The sequence below is a fragment of the Engystomops pustulosus genome, chromosome 4 (genome assembly GCF_040894005.1).
Source record: "Engystomops pustulosus chromosome 4, aEngPut4.maternal, whole genome shotgun sequence".
Taxonomy (NCBI): Eukaryota; Metazoa; Chordata; class Amphibia; order Anura; family Leptodactylidae; genus Engystomops; species Engystomops pustulosus.
In genome coordinates, this window is record NC_092414.1 from 218,017,593 (window position 1) to 218,044,251 (window position 26,659).

Genomic DNA, 26,659 nt, shown 5'->3' on the forward strand with positions numbered 1-26,659 from the left:
ATCCACATGTGTCCTCCTTCCCTTCTACCCCCCGCTGTGTCCATACAACAAGTAACATCCACATGTGTCCTCCTTCCCTTCTACCCCCCGCTGTGTCCATACAACAAGTAACATCCACATGTGTCCTCCTTCCCTTCTACCCCCGCTGTGTCCATACAACAAGTAACATCCACATGTGTCCTCCTTCCCTTCTACCCCCCCGCTGTGTCCATACAACAAGTAACATCCACATGTGTCCTCCTTCCCTTCTACCCCCGCTGTGTCCATACAAGTAACATCCACATGTGTCCTCCTTCCCTTCTACCCCCCGCTGTGTCCATACAACAAGTAACATCCACATGTGTCCTCCTTCCCTTCTACCCCCGCTGTGTCCATACAACAAGTAACATCCACATGTGTCCTCCTTCCCTTCTACCCCCGCTGTGTCCATACAACAAGTAACATCCACATGTGTCCTCCTTCCCTTCTACCCCCGCTGTGTCCATACAACAAGTAACATCCACATGTGTCCTCCTTCCCTTCTACCCCCCCGCTGTATCCATACAACAAGTAACATCCACATGTGTCCTCCTTCCCTTCTACCCCCGCTGTGTCCATACAACAAGTAACATCCACATGTGTCCTCCTTCCCTTCTACCCCCGCTGTGTCCATACAACAAGTAACATCCACATGTGTCCTCCTTCCCTTCTACCCCCGCTGTGTCCATACAACAAGTAACATCCACATGTGTCCTCCTTCCCTTCTACCCCCCGCTGTGTCCATACAACAAGTAACATCCACATGTGTCCTCCTTCCCTTCTACCCCCGCTGTGTCCATACAAGTAACATCCACATGTGTCCTCCTTCCCTTCTACCCCTGCTGTGTCCATACAAGTAACATCCACATGTGTCCTCCTTCCCTTCTACCCCCGGTGTGTCCATACAAGTAACATCCACATGTGTCCTCCTTCCCTTCTACCCCCCCGCTGTATCCATACAACAAGTAACATCCACATGTGTCCTCCTTCCCTTCTACCCCCGCTGTGTCCATACAACAAGTAACATCCACATGTGTCCTCCTTCCCTTCTACCCCCGCTGTGTCCATACAAGTAACATCCACATGTGTCCTCCTTCCCTTCTACCCCCGCTGTGTCCATACAACAAGTAACATCCACATGTGTCCTCCTTCCCTTCTACCCCCCGCTGTGTCCATACAACAAGTAACATCCACATGTGTCCTCCTTCCCTTCTACCCCCCGCTGTGTCCATACAACAAGTAACATCCACATGTGTCCTCCTTCCCTTCTACCCCCGCTGTGTCCATACAACAAGTAACATCCTCATGTGTCCTCCTTCCCTTCTACCCCCCGCTGTATCCATACAAGTAACATCCACATGTGTCCTCCTTCCCTTCTACCCCCGCTGTATCCATACAAGTAACATCCACATGTGTCCTCCTTCCCTTCTACCCCCCGCTGTGTCCATACAACAAGTAACATCCACATGTGTCCTCCTTCCCTTCTACCCCCGCTGTGTCCATACAACAAGTAACATCCACATGTGTCCTCCTTCCCTTCTACCCCCCGCTGTGTCCATACAACAAGTAACATCCACATGTGTCCTCCTTCCCTTCTACCCCCCCGCTGTGTCCATACAAGTAACATCCACATGTGTCCTCCTTCCCTTCTACCCCCGCTGTGTCCATACAAGTAACATCCACATGTGTCCTCCTTCCCTTCTACCCCCGCTGTGTCCATACAAGTAACATCCACATGTGTCCTCCTCTTCTACCCCCGCTGTGTCCATACAACAAGTAACATCCACATGTGTCCTCCTTCCCTTCTACCCCCCACTGTGTCCATACAAGTAACATCCACATGTGTCCTCCTTCCCTTCTACCCCCCGCTGTGTCCATACAAGTAACATCCACATGTGTCCTCCTTCCCTTCTACCCCCCGCTGTGTACATACAAGTAACATCCACATGTGTCCTCCTTCCCTTCTACCCCCCGCTGTGTCCATACAAGTAACATCCACATGTGTCCTCCTTCCCTTCTACCCCCCGCTGTGTCCATACAAGTAACATCCACATGTGTCCTCCTTCCCTTCTACCCCCCGCTGTGTCCATACAACAAGTAACATCCACATGTGTCCTCCTTCCCTTCTACCCCCCACTGTGTCCATACAACAAGTAACATCCACATGTGTCCTCCTTCCCTTCTACCCCCCGCTGTGTATATACAAGTAACATCCACATGTGTCCTCCTTCCCTTCTACCCCCGCTGTGTCCATACAACAAGTAACATCCACATGTGTCCTCCTTCCCTTCTACCCCCCGCTGTGTCCATACAAGTAACATCCACATGTGTCCTCCTTCCCTTCTACCCCCCGCTGTGTCCATACAAGTAACATCCACATGTGTCCTCCTTCCCTTCTACCCCCGCTGTGTCCATACAAGTAACATCCACATGTGTCCTCCTTCCCTTCTACCCCCGCTGTGTCCATACAAGTAACATCCACATGTGTCCTCCTTCCCTTCTACCCCCCGCTGTGTCCATACAAGTAACATCCACATGTGTCCTCCTTCCCTTCTACCCTTCGCTGTGTCCATACAAGTAACATCCACATGTGTCCTCCTTCCCTTCTACCCTCCGCTGTGTCCATACAACAAGTAACATCCACATGTGTCCTCCTTCCCTTCTACCCCCGCTGTGTCCATACAAGTAACATCCACATGTGTCCTCCTTCCCTTCTACCCCCGCTGTGTCCATACAACAAGTAACATCCACATGTGTCCTCCTTCCCTTCTACCCCTCGCTGTGTCCATACAAATAACATCCACATGTGTCCTCCTTCCCTTCTACCCCCCGCTGTGTCCATACAAGTAACATCCACATGTGTCCTCCTTCCCTTCTACCCCCCGCTGTGTCCATACAAGTAACATCCACATGTGTCCTCCTTCCCTTCTACCCCCCGCTGTGTCCATACAAGTAACATCCACATGTGTCCTCCTTCCTTTCTACCCCCGCTGTGTCCATACAAGTAACATCCACATGTGTCCTCCTTCCCTTCTACCCCCGCTGTGTCCATACAACAAGTAACATCCACATGTGTCCTCCTTCCCTTCTACCCCCCGCTGTGTCCATACAACAAGTAACATCCACATGTGTCCTCCTTCCCTTCTACCCCCCACTGTGTCCATACAACAAGTAACATCCACATGTGTCCTCCATCCCTTCTACCCCCCGCTGTGTCCATACAAGTAACATCCACATGTGTCCTCCTTCCCTTCTACCCCCGCTGTGTCCATACAAGTAACATCCACATGTGTCCTCCTTCCCTTCTACCCCCAGCTGTGTCCATACAAGTAACATCCACATGTGTCCTCCTTCCCTTCTACCCCCACTGTGTCCATACAAGTAACATCCACATGTGTCCTCCTTCCCTTCTACCCCCCGCTGTGTCCATACAACAAGTAACATCCACATGTGTCCTCCTTCCCTTCTACCCCCGCTGTGTCCATACAAGTAACATCCACATGTGTCCTCCTTCCCTTCTACCCCCCGCTGTGTCCATACAACAAGTAACATCCACATGTGTCCTCCTTCCCTTCTACCCCCCACTGTGTCCATACAACAAGTAACATCCACATGTGTCCTCCATCCCTTCTACCCCCCGCTGTGTCCATACAAGTAACATCCACATGTGTCCTCCTTCCCTTCTACCCCCGCTGTGTCCATACAAGTAACATCCACATGTGTCCTCCTTCCCTTCTACCCCCAGCTGTGTCCATACAAGTAACATCCACATGTGTCCTCCTTCCCTTCTACCCCCACTGTGTCCATACAAGTAACATCCACATGTGTCCTCCTTCCCTTCTACCCCCCGCTGTGTCCATACAACAAGTAACATCCACATGTGTCCTCCTTCCCTTCTACCCCCGCTGTGTCCATACAACAAGTAACATCCACATGTGTCCTCCTTCCCTTCTACTCCCGCTGTGTCCATACAACAAGTAACATCCACATGTGTCCTCCATCCCTTCTACCCCCCGCTGTGTCCATACAAGTAACATCCACATGTGTCCTCCTTCCCTTCTACCCCCGCTGTGTCCATACAACAAGTAACATCCACATGTGTCCTCCTTCCCTTCTACCCCCGCTGTGTCCATACAACAAGTAACATCCACATGTGTCCTCCTTCCCTTCTTATCCCCACTGTGTCCATACAACAAGTAACATCCACATGTGTCCTCCTTCCCTTCTATCCCCGCTGTGTCCATACAAGTAACATCCACATGTGTCCTCCTTCCCTTCTACCCCCGCTGTGTCCATACAACAAGTAACATCCACATGTGTCCTCCTTCCCTTCTACCCCCCGCTGTGTCCATACAACAAGTAACATCCACATGTGTCCTCCTTCCCTTCTACCCCCCGCTGTGTCCATACAACAAGTAACATCCACATGTGTCCTCCTTCCCTTCTACCCCCGCTGTGTCCATACAACAAGTAACATCCACATGTGTCCTCCTTCCCTTCTACCCCCCCGCTGTGTCCATACAACAAGTAACATCCACATGTGTCCTCCTTCCCTTCTACCCCCCCGCTGTATCCATACAACAAGTAACATCCACATGTGTCCTCCTTCCCTTCTACCCCCGCTGTGTCCATACAACAAGTAACATCCACATGTGTCCTCCTTCCCTTCTACCCCCGCTGTGTCCATACAACAAGTAACATCCACATGTGTCCTCCTTCCCTTCTACCCCCGCTGTGTCCATACAACAAGTAACATCCACATGTGTCCTCCTTCCCTTCTAACCCCCGCTGTGTCCATACAAGTAACATCCACATGTGTCCTCCTTCCCTTCTACCCCCCGCTGTGTCCATACAAGTAACATCCACATGTGTCCTCCTTCCCTTCTACCCCCGCTGTGTCCATACAACAAGTAACATCCACATGTGTCCTCCTTCCCTTCTACCCCCGCTGTGTCCATACAACAAGTAACATCCACATGTGTCCTCCTTCCCTTCTACCCCCGCTGTGTCCATACAACAAGTAACATCCACATGTGTCCTCCTTCCCTTCTACCCCCCGCTGTGTCCATACAACAAGTAACATCCACATGTGTCCTCCTTCCCTTCTACCCCCGGTGTGTCCATACAAGTAACATCCACATGTGTCCTCCTTCCCTTCTACCCCTGCTGTGTCCATACAAGTAACATCCACATGTGTCCTCCTTCCCTTCTACCCCCGGTGTGTCCATACAAGTAACATCCACATGTGTCCTCCTTCCCTTCTACCCCCGCTGTGTCCATACAACAAGTAACATCCACATGTGTCCTCCTTCCCTTCTACCCCCGCTGTGTCCATACAACAAGTAACATCCACATGTGTCCTCCTTCCCTTCTCCCCCCTCGCTGTATCCATACAACAAGTAACATCCACATGTGTCCTCCTTCCCTTCTACCCCCGCTGTGTCCATACAACAAGTAACATCCACATGTGTCCTCCTTCCCTTCTACCCCCGCTGTGTCCATACAAGTAACATCCACATGTGTCCTCCTTCCCTTCTACCCCCGCTGTGTCCATACAACAAGTAACATCCACATGTGTCCTCCTTCCCTTCTACCCCCCGCTGTGTCCATACAACAAGTAACATCCACATGTGTCCTCCTTCCCTTCTACCCCCGCTGTGTCCATACAACAAGTAACATCCTCATGTGTCCTCCTTCCCTTCTACCCCCCGCTGTATCCATACAAGTAACATCCACATGTGTCCTCCTTCCCTTCTACCCCCGCTGTGTCCATACAACAAGTAACATCCACATGTGTCCTCCTTCCCTTCTACCCCCGCTGTGTCCATACAACAAGTAACATCCACATGTGTCCTCCTTCCCTTCTACCCCCCGCTGTGTCCATACAACAAGTAACATCCACATGTGTCCTCCTTCCCTTCTACCCCCCCGCTGTGTCCATACAAGTAACATCCACATGTGTCCTCCTTCCCTTCTACCCCCGCTGTGTCCATACAAGTAACATCCACATGTGTCCTCCTTCCCTTCTACCCCCGCTGTGTCCATACAAGTAACATCCACATGTGTCCTCCTCTTCTACCCCCGCTGTGTCCATACAACAAGTAACATCCACATGTGTCCTCCTTCCCTTCTACCCCCCACTGTGTCCATACAAGTAACATCCACATGTGTCCTCCTTCCCTTCTACCCCCCGCTGTGTCCATACAAGTAACATCCACATGTGTCCTCCTTCCCTTCTACCCCCCGCTGTGTACATACAAGTAACATCCACATGTGTCCTCCTTCCCTTCTACCCCCCGCTGTGTCCATACAAGTAACATCCACATGTGTCCTCCTTCCCTTCTACCCCCCGCTGTGTCCATACAAGTAACATCCACATGTGTCCTCCTTCCCTTCTACCCCCCGCTGTGTCCATACAACAAGTAACATCCACATGTGTCCTCCTTCCCTTCTACCCCCCACTGTGTCCATACAACAAGTAACATCCACATGTGTCCTCCTTCCCTTCTACCCCCCGCTGTGTATATACAAGTAACATCCACATGTGTCCTCCTTCCCTTCTACCCCCGCTGTGTCCATACAACAAGTAACATCCACATGTGTCCTCCTTCCCTTCTACCCCCCGCTGTGTCCATACAAGTAACATCCACATGTGTCCTCCTTCCCTTCTACCCCCCGCTGTGTCCATACAAGTAACATCCACATGTGTCCTCCTTCCCTTCTACCCCCGCTGTGTCCATACAAGTAACATCCACATGTGTCCTCCTTCCCTTCTACCCCCGCTGTGTCCATACAAGTAACATCCACATGTGTCCTCCTTCCCTTCTACCCCCCGCTGTGTCCATACAAGTAACATCCACATGTGTCCTCCTTCCCTTCTACCCCCCGCTGTGTCCATACAAGTAACATCCACATGTGTCCTCCTTCCCTTCTACCCTCCGCTGTGTCCATACAACAAGTAACATCCACATGTGTCCTCCTTCCCTTCTACCCCCGCTGTGTCCATACAAGTAACATCCACATGTGTCCTCCTTCCCTTCTACCCCCGCTGTGTCCATACAACAAGTAACATCCACATGTGTCCTCCTTCCCTTCTACCCCTCGCTGTGTCCATACAAATAACATCCACATGTGTCCTCCTTCCCTTCTACCCCCCGCTGTGTCCATACAAGTAACATCCACATGTGTCCTCCTTCCCTTCTACCCCCCGCTGTGTCCATACAAGTAACATCCACATGTGTCCTCCTTCCCTTCTACCCCCCGCTGTGTCCATACAAGTAACATCCACATGTGTCCTCCTTCCTTTCTACCCCCGCTGTGTCCATACAAGTAACATCCACATGTGTCCTCCTTCCCTTCTACCCCCCGCTGTGTCCATACAACAAGTAACATCCACATGTGTCCTCCTTCCCTTCTACCCCCCGCTGTGTCCATACAACAAGTAACATCCACATGTGTCCTCCTTCCCTTCTACCCCCCACTGTGTCCATACAACAAGTAACATCCACATGTGTCCTCCATCCCTTCTACCCCCCGCTGTGTCCATACAAGTAACATCCACATGTGTCCTCCTTCCCTTCTACCCCCGCTGTGTCCATACAAGTAACATCCACATGTGTCCTCCTTCCCTTCTACCCCCAGCTGTGTCCATACAAGTAACATCCACATGTGTCCTCCTTCCCTTCTACCCCCACTGTGTCCATACAAGTAACATCCACATGTGTCCTCCTTCCCTTCTACCCCCCGCTGTGTCCATACAACAAGTAACATCCACATGTGTCCTCCTTCCCTTCTACCCCCGCTGTGTCCATACAAGTAACATCCACATGTGTCCTCCTTCCCTTCTACCCCCCGCTGTGTCCATACAACAAGTAACATCCACATGTGTCCTCCATCCCTTCTACCCCCCGCTGTGTCCATACAACAAGTAACATCCACATGTGTCCTCCTTCCCTTCTACCCCCCGCTGTATCCATACAAGTAACATCCACATGTGTCCTCCTTCCCTTCTACCCCCCGCTGTGTCCATACAAGTAACATCCACATGTGTCCTCCTTCCCTTCTACCCCCGCTGTGTCCATACAAGTAACATCCACATGTGTCCTCCTTCCCTTCTACCCCCCGCTGTGTCCATACAAGTAACATCCACATGTGTCCTCCTTCCCTTCTACCCCCCGCTGTGTCCATACAACAAGTAACATCCACATGTGTCCTCCTTCCCTTCTACCCCCGCTGTGTCCATACAACAAGTAACATCCACATGTGTCCTCCTTCCCTTCTACTCCCGCTGTGTCCATACAACAAGTAACATCCACATGTGTCCTCCATCCCTTCTACCCCCCGCTGTGTCCATACAAGTAACATCCACATGTGTCCTCCTTCCCTTCTACTCCCGCTGTGTCCATACAAGTAACATCCACATGTGTCCTCCTTCCCTTCCACCCCCGCTGTGTCCATACAAGTAACATCCACATGTGTCCTCCTTCCCTTCTACCCCCCACTGTGTCCATACAACAAGTAACATCCACATGTGTCCTCCTTCCCTTCTACCCCCGCTGTGTCCATACAACAAGTAACATCCACATGTGTCCTCCTTCCCTTCTACCCCCGCTGTGTCCATACAAGTAACATCCACATGTGTCCTCCTTCCCTTCTACCCCCGCTGTGTCCATACAAGTAACATCCACATGTGTCCTCCTTCCCTTCTACCCCCGCTGTGTCCATACAAGTAACAGCCACATGTGTCCTCCTTCCCTTCTACCCCCCGCTGTGTCCATACAACAAGTAACATCCACATGTGTCCTCCTTCCCTTCTACCCCCCCCCCGCTGTATCCATACAAGTAACATCCACATGTGTCCTCCTTCCCTTCTACCCCCCGCTGTGTCCATACAAGTAACATCCACATGTGTCCTCCTTCCCTTCTACCCCCGCTGTGTCCATACAAGTAACATCCACATGTGTCCTCCTTCCCTTCTACCCCCGCTGTGTCCATACAACAAGTAACATCCATATGTGTCCTCCTTCCCTTCTACCCCCACTGTGTCCATACAACAAGTAACATCCACATGTGTCCTCCTTCCCTTCTACCCCCCGCTGTGTCCATACAACAAGTAGCATCCACATGTGTCCTCCTTCCCTTCTACCCCCGCTGTATCCATACAAGTAACATCCACATGTGTCCTCCTTCCCTTCTACCCCTCGCTGTGTCCATACAACAAGTAACATCCACATGTGTCCTCCTTCCCTTCTACCCCCGCTGTGTCCATACAACAAGTAACATCCACATGTGTCCTCCTTCCCTTCTACCCCCGCTGTGTCCATACAACAAGTAACATCCACATGTGTCCTCCTTCCCTTCTTATCCCCACTGTGTCCATACAACAAGTAACATCCACATGTGTCCTCCTTCCCTTCTACCCCCGCTGTGTCCATACAAGTAACATCCACATGTGTCCTCCTTCCCTTCTATCCCCGCTGTATCCATACAAGTAACATCCACATGTGTCCTCCTTCCCTTCTACCCCCGCTGTGTCCATACAAGTAACATCCACATGTGTCCTCCTTCCCTTCTACCCCCGCTGTGTCCATACAAGTAGCATCCACATGTGTCCTCCTTCCCTTCTACCCCCCGCTGTGTCCATACAACAAGTAACATCCACATGTGTCCTCCTTCCCTTCTACCCCCGCTGTGTCCATACAACAAGTAACATCCACATGTGTCCTCCTTCCCTTCTACCCCCGCTGTGTCCATACAAGTAACATACACATGTGTCCTCCTTCCCTTCTACCCCCCGCTGTGTCCATACAAGTAACATCCACATGTGTCCTCCTTCCCTTCTACCCCCGCTGTGTCCATACAACAAGTAACATCCACATGTGTCCTCCTTCCCTTCTACCCCCGCTGTGTCCATACAACAAGTAACATCCACATGTGTCCTCCTTCCCTTCTACCCCCGCTGTGTCCATACAAGTAACATCCACATGTGTCCTCCTTCCCTTCTACCCCCGCTGTGTCCATACAACAAGTAACATCCACATGTGTCCTCCTTCCCTTCTACCCCCGCTGTGTCCATACAAGTAACATCCACATGTGTTCTCCTTCCCTTCTACCCCCGCTGTATCCATACAACAAGTAACATCCACATGTGTCCTCCTTCCCTTCTACCCCCCGCTGTGTCCATACAACAAGTAACATCCACATGTGTCCTCCTTCCCTTCTACCCCCGCTGTGTCCATACAACAAGTAACATCCACATGTGTCCTCCTTCCCTTCTACCCCCCCGCTGTGTCCATACAACAAGTAACATCCACATGTGTCCTCCTTCCCTTCTACCCCCCCGCTGTATCCATACAACAAGTAACATCCACATGTGTCCTCCTTCCCTTCTACCCCCGCTGTGTCCATACAACAAGTAACATCCACATGTGTCCTCCTTCCCTTCTACCCCCCGCTGTGTCCATACAAGTAACATCCACATGTGTCCTCCTTCCCCTCTACCCCCCGCTGTGTCCATACAAGTAACATCCACATGTGTCCTCCTTCCCTTCTACCCCCGCTGTGTCCATACAACAAGTAACATCCACATGTGTCCTCCTTCCCTTCTACCCCCCCGCTGTATCCATACAACAAGTAACATCCACATGTGTCCTCCTTCCCTTCTACCCCCGCTGTGTCCATACAACAAGTAACATCCACATGTGTCCTCCTTCCCTTCTACCCCCGCTGTGTCCATACAAGTAACATCCACATGTGTCCTCCTTCCCTTCTACCCCCGCTGTGTCCATACAACAAGTAACATCCACATGTGTCCTCCTTCCCTTCTACCCCCCGCTGTGTCCATACAACAAGTAACATCCACATGTGTCCTCCTTCCCTTCTACCCCCCGCTGTGTCCATACAAGTAACATCCACATGTGTCCTCCTTCCCTTCTACCCCCGCTGTGTCCATACAACAAGTAACATCCACATGTGTCCTCCTTCCCTTCTACCCCCCGCTGTATCCATACAAGTAACATCCACATGTGTCCTCCTTCCCTTCTACCCCCCACTGTGTCCATACAACAAGTAACATCCACATGTGTCCTCCTTCCCTTCTACCCCCCGCTGTGTCCATACAACAAGTAACATCCACATGTGTCCTCCTTCCCTTCTACCCCCCGCTGTGTCCATACAACAAGTAACATCCACATGTGTCCTCCTTCCCTTCTACCCCCCGCTGTGTCCATACAAGTAACATCCACATGTGTCCTCCTTCCCTTCTACCCCCGCTGTGTCCATACAACAAGTAACATCCACATGTGTCCTCCTTCCCTTCTACCCCCCGCTGTATCCATACAAGTAACATCCACATGTGTCCTCCTTCCCTTCTACCCCCCACTGTGTCCATACAACAAGTAACATCCACATGTGTCCTCCTTCCCTTCTACCCCCCGCTGTGTCCATACAACAAGTAACATCCACATGTGTCCTCCTTCCCCTCTACCCCCCGCTGTGTCCATACAACAAGTAACATCCACATGTGTCCTCCTTCCCTTCTACCCCCGCTGTGTCCATACAACAAGTAACATCCACATGTGTCCTCCTTCCCTTCTACCCCCGCTGTGTCCATACAACAAGTAACATCCACATGTGTCCTCCTTCCCTTCTACCCCCGCTGTGTCCATACAACAAGTAACATCCACATGTGTCCTCCTTCCCTTCTACCCCCCACTGTGTCCATACAAGTAACATCCACATGTGTCCTCCTTCCCTTCTACCCCCCGCTGTGTACATACAAGTAACATCCACATGTGTCCTCCTTCCCTTCTACCCCCCGCTGTGTCCATACAAGTAACATCCACATGTGTCCTCCTTCCCTTCTACCCCCCGCTGTGTCCATACAAGTAACATCCACATGTGTCCTCCTTCCCTTCTACCCCCGCTGTGTCCATACAACAAGTAACATCCACATGTGTCCTCCTTCCCTTCTACCCCCCGCTGTGTCCATACAAGTAACATCCACATGTGTCCTCCTTCCCTTCTACCCCCCGCTGTGTCCATACAACAAGTAACATCCACATGTGTCCTCCTTCCCTTCTACCCCCCGCTGTGTATATACAAGTAACATCCACATGTGTCCTCCTTCCCTTCTACCCCCGCTGTGTCCATACAACAAGTAACATCCACATGTGTCCTCCTTCCCTTCTACCCCCCGCTGTGTCCATACAAGTAACATCCACATGTGTCCTCCTTCCCTTCTACCCCCCGCTGTGTCCATACAAGTAACATCCACATGTGTCCTCCTTCCCTTCTACCCCCCGCTGTGTCCATACAACAAGTAACATCCACATGTGTCCTCCTTCCCTTCTACCCCCCGCTGTGTATATACAAGTAACATCCACATGTGTCCTCCTTCCCTTCTACCCCCGCTGTGTCCATACAACAAGTAACATCCACATGTGTCCTCCTTCCCTTCTACCCCCGCTGTGTCCATACAAGTAACATCCACATGTGTCCTCCTTCCCTTCTACCCCCGCTGTGTCCATACAAGTAACATCCACATGTGTCCTCCTTCCCTTCTACCCCCGCTGTGTCCATACAACAAGTAACATCCACATGTGTCCTCCTTCCCTTCTACCCCCGCTGTGTCCATACAACAAGTAACATCCACATGTGTCCTCCTTCCCTTCTACCCCCCACTGTGTCCATACAAGTAACATCCACATGTGTCCTCCTTCCCTTCTACCCCCCGCTGTGTACATACAAGTAACATCCACATGTGTCCTCCTTCCCTTCTACCCCCCACTGTGTCCATACAACAAGTAACATCCACATGTGTCCTCCTTCCCTTCTACCCCCCGCTGTGTATATACAAGTAACATCCACATGTGTCCTCCTTCCCTTCTACCCCCGCTGTGTCCATACAACAAGTAACATCCACATGTGTCCTCCTTCCCTTCTACCCCCCGCTGTGTCCATACAAGTAACATCCACATGTGTCCTCCTTCCCTTCTACCCCCCGCTGTGTCCATACAAGTAACATCCACATGTGTCCTCCTTCCCTTCTACCCCCGCTGTGTCCATACAAGTAACATCCACATGTGTCCTCCTTCCCTTCTACCCCCGCTGTGTCCATACAAGTAACATCCACATGTGTCCTCCTTCCCTTCTACCCCCGCTGTGTCCATACAAGTAACATCCACATGTGTCCTCCTTCCCTTCTACCCCCCGCTGTGTCCATACAAGTAACATCCACATGTGTCCTCCTTCCCTTCTACCCCCCGCTGTGTCCATACAAGTAACATCCACATGTGTCCTCCTTCCCTTCTACCCTCCGCTGTGTCCATACAACAAGTAACATCCACATGTGTCCTCCTTCCCTTCTACCCCCGCTGTGTCCATACAAGTAACATCCACATGTGTCCTCCTTCCCTTCTACCCCCCGCTGTGTCCATACAAGTAACATCCACATGTGTCCTCCTTCCTTTCTACCCCCGCTGTGTCCATACAAGTAACATCCACATGTGTCCTCCTTCCCTTCTACCCCCCGCTGTGTCCATACAACAAGTAACATCCACATGTGTCCTCCTTCCCTTCTACCCCCCGCTGTGTCCATACAACAAGTAACATCCACATGTGTCCTCCTTCCCTTCTACCCCCCACTGTGTCCATACAACAAGTAACATCCACATGTGTCCTCCATCCCTTCTACCCCCCGCTGTGTCCATACAAGTAACATTCACATGTGTCCTCCTTCCCTTCTACCCCCGCTGTGTCCATACAAGTAACATCCACATGTGTCCTCCTTCCCTTCTACCCCCAGCTGTGTCCATACAAGTAACATCCACATGTGTCCTCCTTCCCTTCTACCCCCCGCTGTGTCCATACAACAAGTAACATCCACATGTGTCCTCCATCCCTTCTACCCCCCGCTGTGTCCATACAACAAGTAACATCCACATGTGTCCTCCATCCCTTCTACTCCCGCTGTGTCCATACAACAAGTAACATCCACATGTGTCCTCCATCCCTTCTACCCCCCACTGTGTCCATACAAGTAACATCCACATGTGTCCTCCTTCCCTTCTACTCCCGCTGTGTCCATACAACAAGTAACATCCACATGTGTCCTCCTTCCCTTCCACCCCCGCTGTGTCCATACAAGTAACATCCACATGTGTCCTCCTTCCCTTCTACCCCCGCTGTGTCCATACAACAAGTAACATCCACATGTGTCCTCCTTCCCTTCTACCCCCGCTGTGTCCATACAAGTAACATCCACATGTGTCCTCCTTCCCTTCTACCCCCGCTGTGTCCATACAAGTAACATCCACATGTGTCCTCCTTCCCTTCTACCCCCGCTGTGTCCATACAACAAGTAACATCCACATGTGTCCTCCTTCCCTTCTACCCCCCCGCTGTGTCCATACAACAAGTAACAGCCACATGTGTCCTCCTTCCCTTCTACCCCCGCTGTGTCCATACAAGTAACAGCCACATGTGTCCTCCTTCCCTTCTACCCCCCGCTGTGTCCATACAACAAGTAACATCCACATGTGTCCTCCTTCCCTTCTACCCCCCCCCCCGCTGTATCCATACAAGTAACATCCACATGTGTCCTCCTTCCCTTCTACCCCCCGCTGTGTCCATACAAGTAACATCCACATGTGTCCTCCTTCCCTTCTACCCCCGCTGTGTCCATACAAGTAACATCCACATGTGTCCTCCTTCCCTTCTACCCCCCGCTGTGTCCATACAAGTAACATCCACATGTGTCCTCCTTCCCTTCTACCCCCCGCTGTGTCCATACAACAAGTAGCATCCACATGTGTCCTCCTTCCCTTCTACCCCCCGCTGTGTACATACAACAAGTAACATCCACATGTGTCCTCCTTCCCTTCTACCCCCCGCTGTGTACATACAACAAGTAACATCCACATGTGTCCTCCTCTTCTACCCCGGCTGTATCCATACAAGTAACATCCACATGTGTCCTCCTTCCCTTCTACCCCTCGCTGTGTCCATACAACAAGTAACATCCACATGTGTCCTCCTTCCCTTCTACCCCCGCTGTGTCCATACAACAAGTAACATCCACATGTGTCCTCCTTCCCTTCTACCCCCGCTGTGTCCATACAAGTAACATACACATGTGTCCTCCTTCCCTTCTACCCCCCGCTGTGTCCATACAAGTAACATCCACATGTGTCCTCCTTCCCTTCTACCCCCGCTGTGTCCATACAACAAGTAACATCCACATGTGTCCTCCTTCCCTTCTACCCCCCGCTGTGTCCATACAAGTAACATCCACATGTGTCCTCCTTCCCTTCTACCCCCGCTGTGTCCATACAAGTAACATCCACATGTGTTCTCCTTCCCTTCTACCCCCGCTGTATCCATACAACAAGTAACATCCACATGTGTCCTCCTTCCCTTCTACCCCCCGCTGTGTCCATACAACAAGTAACATCCACATGTGTCCTCCTTCCCTTCTACCCCCGCTGTGTCCATACAACAAGTAACATCCACATGTGTCCTCCTTCCCTTCTACCCCCCGCTGTGTCCATACAACAAGTAACATCCACATGTGTCCTCCTTCCCTTCTACCCCCCCGCTGTATCCATACAACAAGTAACATCCACATGTGTCCTCCTTCCCTTCTACCCCCCGCTGTGTCCATACAACAAGTAACATCCACATGTGTCCTCCTTCCCTTCTACCCCCCGCTGTGTCCATACAAGTAACATCCACATGTGTCCTCCTTCCCCTCTACCCCCCGCTGTGTCCATACAAGTAACATCCACATGTGTCCTCCTTCCCTTCTACCCCCGCTGTGTCCATACAACAAGTAACATCCACATGTGTCCTCCTTCCCTTCTACCCCCCCGCTGTATCCATACAACAAGTAACATCCACATGTGTCCTCCTTCCCTTCTACCCCCGCTGTGTCCATACAACAAGTAACATCCACATGTGTCCTCCTTCCCTTCTACCCCCGCTGTGTCCATACAACAAGTAACATCCACATGTGTCCTCCTTCCCTTCTACCCCGGCTGTGTCCATACAAGTAACATCCACATGTGTCCTCCTTCCCTTCTACCCCCCGCTGTGTCCATACAACAAGTAACATCCACATGTGTCCTCCTTCCCTTCTACCCCCCGCTGTGTCCATACAAGTAACATCCACATGTGTCCTCCTTCCCTTCTACCCCCGCTGTGTCCATACAACAAGTAACATCCACATGTGTCCTCCTTCCCTTCTACCCCCCGCTGTATCCATACAAGTAACATCCACATGTGTCCTCCTTCCCTTCTACCCCCCGCTGTGTCCATACAACAAGTAACATCCACATGTGTCCTCCTTCCCTTCTACCCCCCGCTGTGTCCATACAACAAGTAACATCCACATGTGTCCTCCTTCCCTTCTACCCCCGCTGTGTCCATACAACAAGTAACATCCACATGTGTCCTCCTTCCCTTCTACCCCCGCTGTGTCCATACAAGTAACATCCACATGTGTCCTCCTTCCCTTCTACCCCCGCTGTGTCCATACAACAAGTAACATCCACATGTGTCCTCCTTCCCTTCTACCCCCGCTGTGTCCATACAACAAGTAACATCCACATGTGTCCTCCTTCCCTTCTACCCCCCACTGTGTCCATACAAGTAACATCCACATGTGTCCTCCTTCCCTTCTACCCCCCGCTGTGTACATACAAGTAACATCCACATGTGTCCTCCTTCCCTTCTACCCCCCGCTGTGTCCATACAAGTAACATCCACATGTGTCCTCCTTCCCTTCTACCCCCCGCTGTGTCCATACAAGTAACATCCACATGTGTCCTCCTTCCCTTCTACCCCCCGCTGTGTCCATACAACAAGTAACATCCACATGTGTCCTCCTTCCCTTCTACCCCCGCTGTGTCCATACAAGTAACATCCACATGTGTCCTCCTTCCCTTCTACCCCCCGCTGTGTCCATACAACAAGTAACATCCACATGTGTCCTCCTTCCCTTCTACCCCCCGCTGTGTATATACAAGTAACATCCACATGTGTCCTCCTTCCCTTCTACCCCCCGCTGTGTCCATACAACAAGTAACATCCACATGTGTCCTCCTTCCCTTCTACCCCCCGCTGTGTCCATACAACAAGTAACATCCACATGTGTCCTCCTTCCCTTCTACCCCCCGCTGTGTCCATACAACAAGTAACATCCACATGTGTCCTCCTTCCCTTCTACCCCCCGCTGTGTATATACAAGTAACATCCACATGTGTCCTCCTTCCCTTCTACCCCCCGCTGTGTCCATACAACAAGTAACATCCACATGTGTCCTCCTTCCCTTCTACCCCCCGCTGTGTCCATACAACAAGTAACATCCACATGTGTCCTCCTTCCCTTCTACCCCCGCTGTGTCCATACAAGTAACATCCACATGTGTCCTCCTTCCCTTCTACCCCCCGCTGTGTCCATACAACAAGTAACATCCACATGTGTCCTCCTTCCCTTCTACCCCCGCTGTGTCCATACAACAAGTAACATCCACATGTGTCCTCCTTCCCTTCTACCCCCCGCTGTGTCCATACAAGTAACATCCACATGTGTCCTCCTTCCCTTCTACCCCCCACTGTGTCCATACAAGTAACATCCACATGTGTCCTCCTTCCCTTCTACCCCCCGCTGTGTCCATACAAGTAACATCCACATGTGTCCTCCTTCCCTTCTACCCCCGCTGTGTCCATACAACAAGTAACATCCACATGTGTCCTCCTTCCCTTCTACCCCCCGCTGTGTCCATACAACAAGTAACATCCACATGTGTCCTCCTTCCCTTCTACCCCCCGCTGTGTCCATACAACAAGTAACATCCACATGTGTCCTCCTTCCCTTCTACCCCCGCTGTGTCCATACAACAAGTAACATCCACATGTGTCCTCCTTCCCTTCTACCCCCGCTGTGTCCATACAAGTAACATCCACATGTGTCCTCCTTCCCTTCTACCCCCGCTGTGTCCATACAACAAGTAACATCCACATGTGTCCTCCTTCCCTTCTACCCCCCGCTGTATCCATACAAGTAACATCCACATGTGTCCTCCTTCCCTTCTACCCCCCGCTGTATCCATACAAGTAACATCCACATGTGTCCTCCTTCCCCTCTACCCCCCGCTGTGTCCATACAACAAGTAACATCCACATGTGTCCTCCTTCCCTTCTACCCCCGCTGTGTCCATACAACAAGTAACATCCACATGTGTCCTCCTTCCCTTCTACCCCCGCTGTGTCCATACAACAAGTAACATCCACATGTGTCCTCCTTCCCTTCTACCCCCGCTGTGTCCATACAACAAGTAACATCCACATGTGTCCTCCTTCCCTTCTACCCCCCACTGTGTCCATACAAGTAACATCCACATGTGTCCTCCTTCCCTTCTACCCCCCGCTGTGTACATACAAGTAACATCCACATGTGTCCTCCTTCCCTTCTACCCCCCGCTGTGTCCATACAAGTAACATCCACATGTGTCCTCCTTCCCTTCTACCCCCCGCTGTGTCCATACAAGTAACATCCACATGTGTCCTCCTTCCCTTCTACCCCCGCTGTGTCCATACAACAAGTAACATCCACATGTGTCCTCCTTCCCTTCTACCCCCCGCTGTGTCCATACAAGTAACATCCACATGTGTCCTCCTTCCCTTCTACCCCCCGCTGTGTCCATACAAGTAACATCCACATGTGTCCTCCTTCCCTTCTACCCCCGCTGTGTCCATACAAGTAACATCCACATGTGTCCTCCTTCCCTTCTACCCCCGCTGTGTCCATACAAGTAACATCCACATGTGTCCTCCTTCCCTTCTACCCCCGCTGTGTCCATACAACAAGTAACATCCACATGTGTCCTCCTTCCCTTCTACCCCCGCTGTGTCCATACAACAAGTAACATCCACATGTGTCCTCCTTCCCTTCTACCCCCCGCTGTGTACATACAAGTAACATCCACATGTGTCCTCCTTCCCTTCTACCCCCCACTGTGTCCATACAACAAGTAACATCCACATGTGTCCTCCTTCCCTTCTACCCCCCGCTGTGTATATACAAGTAACATCCACATGTGTCCTCCTTCCCTTCTACCCCCGCTGTGTCCATACAACAAGTAACATCCACATGTGTCCTCCTTCCCCTCTACCCCCCGCTGTGTCCATACAACAAGTAACATCCACATGTGTCCTCCTTCCCTTCTACCCCCCGCTGTGTCCATACAAGTAACATCCACATGTGTCCTCCTTCCCTTCTACCCCCCGCTGTGTCCATACAAGTAACATCCACATGTGTCCTCTTTCCCTTCTACCCCCGCTGTGTCCATACAAGTAACATCCACATGTGTCCTCCTTCCCTTCTACCCCCGCTGTGTCCATACAAGTAACATCCACATGTGTCCTCCTTCCCTTCTACCCCCGCTGTGTCCATACAAGTAACATCCACATGTGTCCTCCTTCCCTTCTACCCCCCGCTGTGTCCATACAAGTAACATCCACATGTGTCCTCCTTCCCTTCTACCCCCCGCTGTGTCCATACAAGTAACATCCACATGTGTCCTCCTTCCCTTCTACCCTCCGCTGTGTCCATACAACAAGTAACATCCACATGTGTCCTCCTTCCCTTCTACCCCCGCTGTGTCCATACAAGTAACATCCACATGTGTCCTCCTTCCCTTCTACCCCCCGCTGTGTCCATACAAGTAACATCCACATGTGTCCTCCTTCCTTTCTACCCCCGCTGTGTCCATACAAGTAACATCCACATGTGTCCTCCTTCCCTTCTACCCCCCGCTGTGTCCATACAACAAGTAACATCCACATGTGTCCTCCTTCCCTTCTACCCCCCGCTGTGTCCATACAACAAGTAACATCCACATGTGTCCTCCTTCCCTTCTACCCCCGCTGTGTCCATACAAGTAACATCCACATGTGTCCTCCTTCCCTTCTACCCCCCGCTGTGTCCATACAAGTAACATCCACATGTGTCCTCCTTCCCTTCTACCCCCCGCTGTGTCCATACAAGTAACATCCACATGTGTCCTCCTTCCCTTCTACCCCCCGCTGTGTCCATACAACAAGTAACATCCACATGTGTCCTCCATCCCTTCTACCCCCCGCTGTGTCCATACAACAAGTAACATCCACATGTGTCCTCCATCCCTTCTACTCCCGCTGTGTCCATACAACAAGTAACATCCACATGTGTCCTCCATCCCTTCTACCCCCCACTGTGTCCATACAAGTAACATCCACATGTGTCCTCCTTCCCTTCTACTCCCGCTGTGTCCATACAACAAGTAACATCCACATGTGTCCTCCTTCCCTTCCACCCCCGCTGTGTCCATACAAGTAACATCCACATGTGTCCTCCTTCCCTTCTACCCCCGCTGTGTCCATACAACAAGTAACATCCACATGTGTCCTCCTTCCCTTCTACCCCCGCTGTGTCCATACAAGTAACATCCACATGTGTCCTCCTTCCCTTCTACCCCCGCTGTGTCCATACAAGTAACATCCACATGTGTCCTCCTTCCCTTCTACCCCCGCTGTGTCCATACAACAAGTAACATCCACATGTGTCCTCCTTCCCTTCTACCCCCCCGCTGTGTCCATACAACAAGTAACAGCCACATGTGTCCTCCTTCCCTTCTACCCCCGCTGTGTCCATACAAGTAACAGCCACATGTGTCCTCCTTCCCTTCTACCCCCCGCTGTGTCCATACAACAAGTAACATCCACATTTGTCCTCCTTCCCTTCTACCCCCCCCCCCCGCTGTATCCATACAAGTAACATCCACATGTGTCCTCCTTCCCTTCTACCCCCCGCTGTGTCCATACAAGTAACATCCACATGTGTCCTCCTTCCCTTCTACCCCCGCTGTGTCCATACAAGTAACATCCACATGTGTCCTCCTTCCCTTCTACCCCCGCTGTGTCCATACAACAAGTAACATCCATATGTGTCCTCCTTCCCTTCTACCCCCACTGTGTCCATACAACAAGTAACATCCACATGTGTCCTCCTTCCCTTCTACCCCCCGCTGTGTCCATACAACAAGTAGCATCCACATGTGTCCTCCTTCCCTTCTACCCCCCGCTGTGTACATACAACAAGTAACATCCACATGTGTCCTCCTTCCCTTCTACCCCCCGCTGTGTACATACAACAAGTAACATCCACATGTGTCCTCCTCTTCTACCCCGGCTGTATCCATACAAGTAACATCCACATGTGTCCTCCTTCCCTTCTACCCCTCGCTGTGTCCATACAACAAGTAACATCCACATGTGTCCTCCTTCCCTTCTACCCCCGCTGTGTCCATACAAGTAACATCCACATGTGTCCTCCTTCCCTTCTACCCCCCGCTGTGTCCATACAACAAGTAACATCCACATGTGTCCTCCTTCCCTTCTTATCCCCACTGTGTCCATACAACAAGTAACATCCACATGTGTCCTCCTTCCCTTCTATCCCCGCTGTATCCATACAAGTAACATCCACATGTGTCCTCCTTCCCTTCTACCCCCGCTGTGTCCATACAAGTAACATCCACATGTGTCCTCCTTCCCTTTCTACCCCCGCTGTGTCCATACAACAAGTAACATCCACATGTGTCCTCCTTCCCTTCTACCCCCGCTGTGTCCATACAACAAGTAACATCCACATGTGTCCTCCTTCCCTTCTACCCCCGCTGTGTCCATACAAGTAACATACACATGTGTCCTCCTTCCCTTCTACCCCCCGCTGTGTCCATACAAGTAACATCCACATGTGTCCTCCTTCCCTTCTACCCCCGCTGTGTCCATACAACAAGTAACATCCACATGTGTCCTCCTTCCCTTCTACCCCCCGCTGTGTCCATACAAGTAACATCCACATGTGTCCTCCTTCCCTTCTACCCCCGCTGTGTCCATACAAGTAACATCCACATGTGTTCTCCTTCCCTTCTACCCCCGCTGTATCCATACAACAAGTAACATCCACATGTGTCCTCCTTCCCTTCTACCCCCCGCTGTGTCCATACAACAAGTAACATCCACATGTGTCCTCCTTCCCTTCTACCCCCGCTGTGTCCATACAACAAGTAACATCCACATGTGTCCTCCTTCCCTTCTACCCCCCCGCTGTGTCCATACAACAAGTAACATCCACATGTGTCCTCCTTCCCTTCTACCCCCCCGCTGTATCCATACAACAAGTAACATCCACATGTGTCCTCCTTCCCTTCTACCCCCGCTGTGTCCATACAACAAGTAACATCCACATGTGTCCTCCTTCCCTTCTACCCCCCGCTGTGTCCATACAAGTAACATCCACATGTGTCCTCCTTCCCCTCTACCCCCCGCTGTGTCCATACAAGTAACATCCACATGTGTCCTCCTTCCCTTCTACCCCCGCTGTGTCCATACAACAAGTAACATCCACATGTGTCCTCCTTCCCTTCTACCCCCCCGCTGTATCCATACAACAAGTAACATCCACATGTGTCCTCCTTCCCTTCTACCCCCGCTGTGTCCATACAACAAGTAACATCCACATGTGTCCTCCTTCCCTTCTACCCCCGCTGTGTCCATACAACAAGTAACATCCACATGTGTCCTCCTTCCCTTCTACCCCGGCTGTGTCCATACAAGTAACATCCACATGTGTCCTCCTTCCCTTCTACCCCCCGCTGTGTCCATACAACAAGTAACATCCACATGTGTCCTCCTTCCCTTCTACCCCCCGCTGTGTCCATACAAGTAACATCCACATGTGTCCTCCTTCCCTTCTACCCCCGCTGTGTCCATACAACAAGTAACATCCACATGTGTCCTCCTTCCCTTCTACCCCCCGCTGTATCCATACAAGTAACATCCACATGTGTCCTCCTTCCCTTCTACCCCCCGCTGTGTCCATACAACAAGTAACATCCACATGTGTCCTCCTTCCCTTCTACCCCCCGCTGTGTCCATACAACAAGTAACATCCACATGTGTCCTCCTTCCCTTCTACCCCCGCTGTGTCCATACAACAAGTAACATCCACATGTGTCCTCCTTCCCTTCTACCCCCGCTGTGTCCATACAAGTAACATCCACATGTGTCCTCCTTCCCTTCTACCCCCCGCTGTGTCCATACAACAAGTAACATCCACATGTGTCCTCCTTCCCTTCTACCCCCGCTGTGTCCATACAACAAGTAACATCCACATGTGTCCTCCTTCCCTTCTACCCCCGCTGTGTCCATACAAGTAACATCCACATGTGTCCTCCTTCCCTTCTACCCCCGCTGTGTCCATACAACAAGTAACATCCACATGTGTCCTCCTTCCCTTCTACCCCCGCTGTGTCCATACAACAAGTAACATCCACATGTGTCCTCCTTCCCTTCTACCCCCCACTGTGTCCATACAAGTAACATCCACATGTGTCCTCCTTCCCTTCTACCCCCGCTGTGTCCATACAAGTAACATCCACATGTGTCCTCCTTCCCTTCTACCCCCCGCTGTGTCCATACAACAAGTAACATCCACATGTGTCCTCCTTCCCTTCTACCCCCGCTGTGTCCATACAACAAGTAACATCCACATGTGTCCTCCTTCCCTTCTACCCCCCGCTGTGTCCATACAAGTAACATCCACATGTGTCCTCCTTCCCTTCTACCCCCCACTGTGTCCATACAAGTAACATCCACATGTGTCCTCCTTCCCTTCTACCCCCCGCTGTGTCCATACAAGTAACATCCACATGTGTCCTCCTACCCTTCTACCCCCCGCTGTGTCCATACAACAAGTAACATCCACATGTGTCCTCCTTCCCTTCTACCCCCGCTGTGTCCATACAAGTAACATCCACATGTGTCCTCCTTCCCTTCTACCCCCCGCTGTGTCCATACAACAAGTAACATCCACATGTGTCCTCCTTCCCTTCTACCCCCCGCTGTGTCCATACAAGTAACATCCACATGTGTCCTCCTTCCCTTCTACCCCCGCTGTGTCCATACAAGTAACATCAACATGTGTCCTCCTTCCCTTCTACCCCCTGCTGTGTCCATACAACAAGTAACATCCACATGTGTCCTCCTTCCCTTCTACCCCCCGCTGTGTCCATACAAGTAACATCCACATGTGTCCTCCTTCCCTTCTACCCCCGCTGTGTCCATACAAGTAACATCCACATGTGTCCTCCTTCCCTTCTACCCCCCGCTGTGTCCATACAAGTAACATCCACATGTGTCCTCCTTCCCTTCTACCCCCCGCTGTGTCCATACAAGTAACATCCACATGTGTCCTCCTTCCCTTCTACCCTCCGCTGTGTCCATACAACAAGTAACATCCACATGTGTCCTCCTTCCCTTCTACCCCCCGCTGTGTCCATACAACAAGTAACATCCACATGTGTCCTCCTTCCCTTCTACCCCCCGCTGTGTCCATACAACAAGTAACATCCACATGTGTCCTCCTTCCCTTCTACCCCCGCTGTGTCCATACAACAAGTAACATCCACATGTGTCCTCCTTCCCTTCTACCCCCGCTGTGTCCATACAAGTAACATCCACATGTGTCCTCCTTCCCTTCTACCCCCCGCTGTGTCCATACAACAAGTAACATCCACATGTGTCCTCCTTCACCTCTTATCCCCAATTCCTTGGCAAAGCTACGCTCGGGCTGACCCTACCAGGTCGCGGTTATTACATCTCTGGTTTATGTGCACAGCGTTCTCCTCAGACTCTCATGTGACACTATTAATGTCCTTTGGGTTTGCAGTCAATTCATTTGAATATTTTGTGGTTCCTGTAGATTTTTTTTAAAATCAAAGTTAATTTTTTGCTGCATCTTCAGAGTATAAATTCACTTCCAGCTATTTACATGAATTTTGACCGATACAGTCCAGAAAATGTTCTCTGCAGTTACTTTATCATTACTTCTACAGGAAACGACCCCAGAAGAAGACGTCACTACAGACCAGGATGATCATCTTCACACAACGGAAGATGCAGAGGGAAGTCCTCCTCCTAGACTCAGAAGATTCATTCCAAAGGTACATTCCATGGATAGTGTAACGTTTATCTGATTACTGAAGTCTTTTTTTTTTCAAATTCCTTTATTGAAATCGAGTTGTTTACATGCAAGTAATTAGAACGTATGTTTGACATATTCATAAGTCAAAAAGCTGTCTGCATATAGATCCAAACACAAAACTAGTGAAGTACAAAACGGGATAATATCAGTTCTGTATTGAGTTTATAGTAAACTTCGTTAGTTTCAGTATCAGACATGGATGGTACCTTGGTGGACTTCCATAATCTAGGAATTCGAGAACGGGATGCGATTAGGAGGAAGCCAACCAGGAACCTTACTACTTTCTGCGGGGATCTTGGGAGCACAGATAGTAGGAGTTGGGCTGGTTCCTTACTATGTCCTGTCACTTTATTGACAACACGGTCCCACAATGGCTGTAGTACCGGGCATTCCCACCATATGTGGAGCATGTTACCTACACTCTGTGGACATCTCCAACACTCCGCTGGACTTGTATATGGCGTTCAGTTTAGCCGTGGTCCAGTACCACCTAGACATAATTTTAAAGTTGGTTTCCTGCGCTTTGACTCAGGTGGATACTTTGTGACAAAGTTCATAGGCTATCAGCCAATCCTCTGTGGTATGGGTTGTCCCTAGTTCTCTCTCCCAGGCCTTTACATATGGAGGGGTCACTTTTGCCCAGTCCTCTTGATAAAGGCCATATATGGTTGAAATTGCGTGAGGAGTTGCTGAGGGGGGGCATACACAGGCGTTCGAAAGGTTTGAGATCTCGGTGGAGATTGAGGTGTCTTATAAAAATTAAGCAGTTTTGTGTATTCCCATGATGTGCGGGAAATGTCTGTATTAGAGGTGAGAATGTTATTGAGGGGGGGGGGGGGGAGGTGCCTTCTAGTGTCTTTAAATTTCAGTGACGAGTTAGCTCTGAGGACATTTAAGAAGTCAAGGTGAGTTCCTGGAGGGAAATCAGGATTGTCCATGATAGGTGTCGTAGGGCCGTCAGGATCAAAGAGACGCGTGGAAGCATCAAGTTTTTTTAGCGTCTTTAGTACCTGGAGGGCAACAAAAGGAAGTTTGTTTTGACGATGGGCAAGTGAAGTATAGGGGTGAGACCAGGGCAGGGTAATTAACGGCACGGGTGAAAGATTGTCCTCCAGTTGTACCCACAACTTGTTTTTCTTACCATGAAACCAGTCCAGTATCCTCGTATGAGTGGCAGCGAGGAAGTAATTTTTGCAGTCAGGAAGTCCCAAACCCCCCTGTAGTTTTCTCAGGATCAGTGTGGCTCTGGCTATCCTAGGGGGGGAATCGGACCGGAGGAATTTATTGAGGATACTCAATATAAGGACATCATCCGTGAAGGTGGAGAATTTATATTCGTGGTCCCCTATTGTGATTACTTTAATGTCTGGATATGTTCGGATGGCGTTAAGTAGATGCTCTATTACCAGGGCCTACAATAGAGGGGATAAGGGGCATCCCTGTCTGGTTCCATTTTTGATAGGGAAGGGGGTCAGAGGGAGCAATTGATTTTTATTTGCGCATGTGGGGCACTGAATAGGGCTTTCATTTTTGCTCTTTTGACCGGGCCTAGGCC

The 26,659-nt window shown here is 50.9% G+C and overlaps 1 protein-coding gene across 1 annotated transcript in view; it reads left to right on the forward strand.

Annotated features, from left to right (window-relative positions):
- The window catches only part of LOC140125815 (uncharacterized), a 136,294-nt gene that overhangs the window by 104,981 nt on the left and 4,654 nt on the right, over window positions 1–26,659 (forward strand). The window contains exon 4 of the mRNA XM_072144685.1: window positions 24,956–25,063. Coding sequence (XP_072000786.1) covers window positions 24,956–25,063 — 108 coding nt within the window. The remainder of the gene's footprint in view (window positions 1–24,955; window positions 25,064–26,659) is intronic.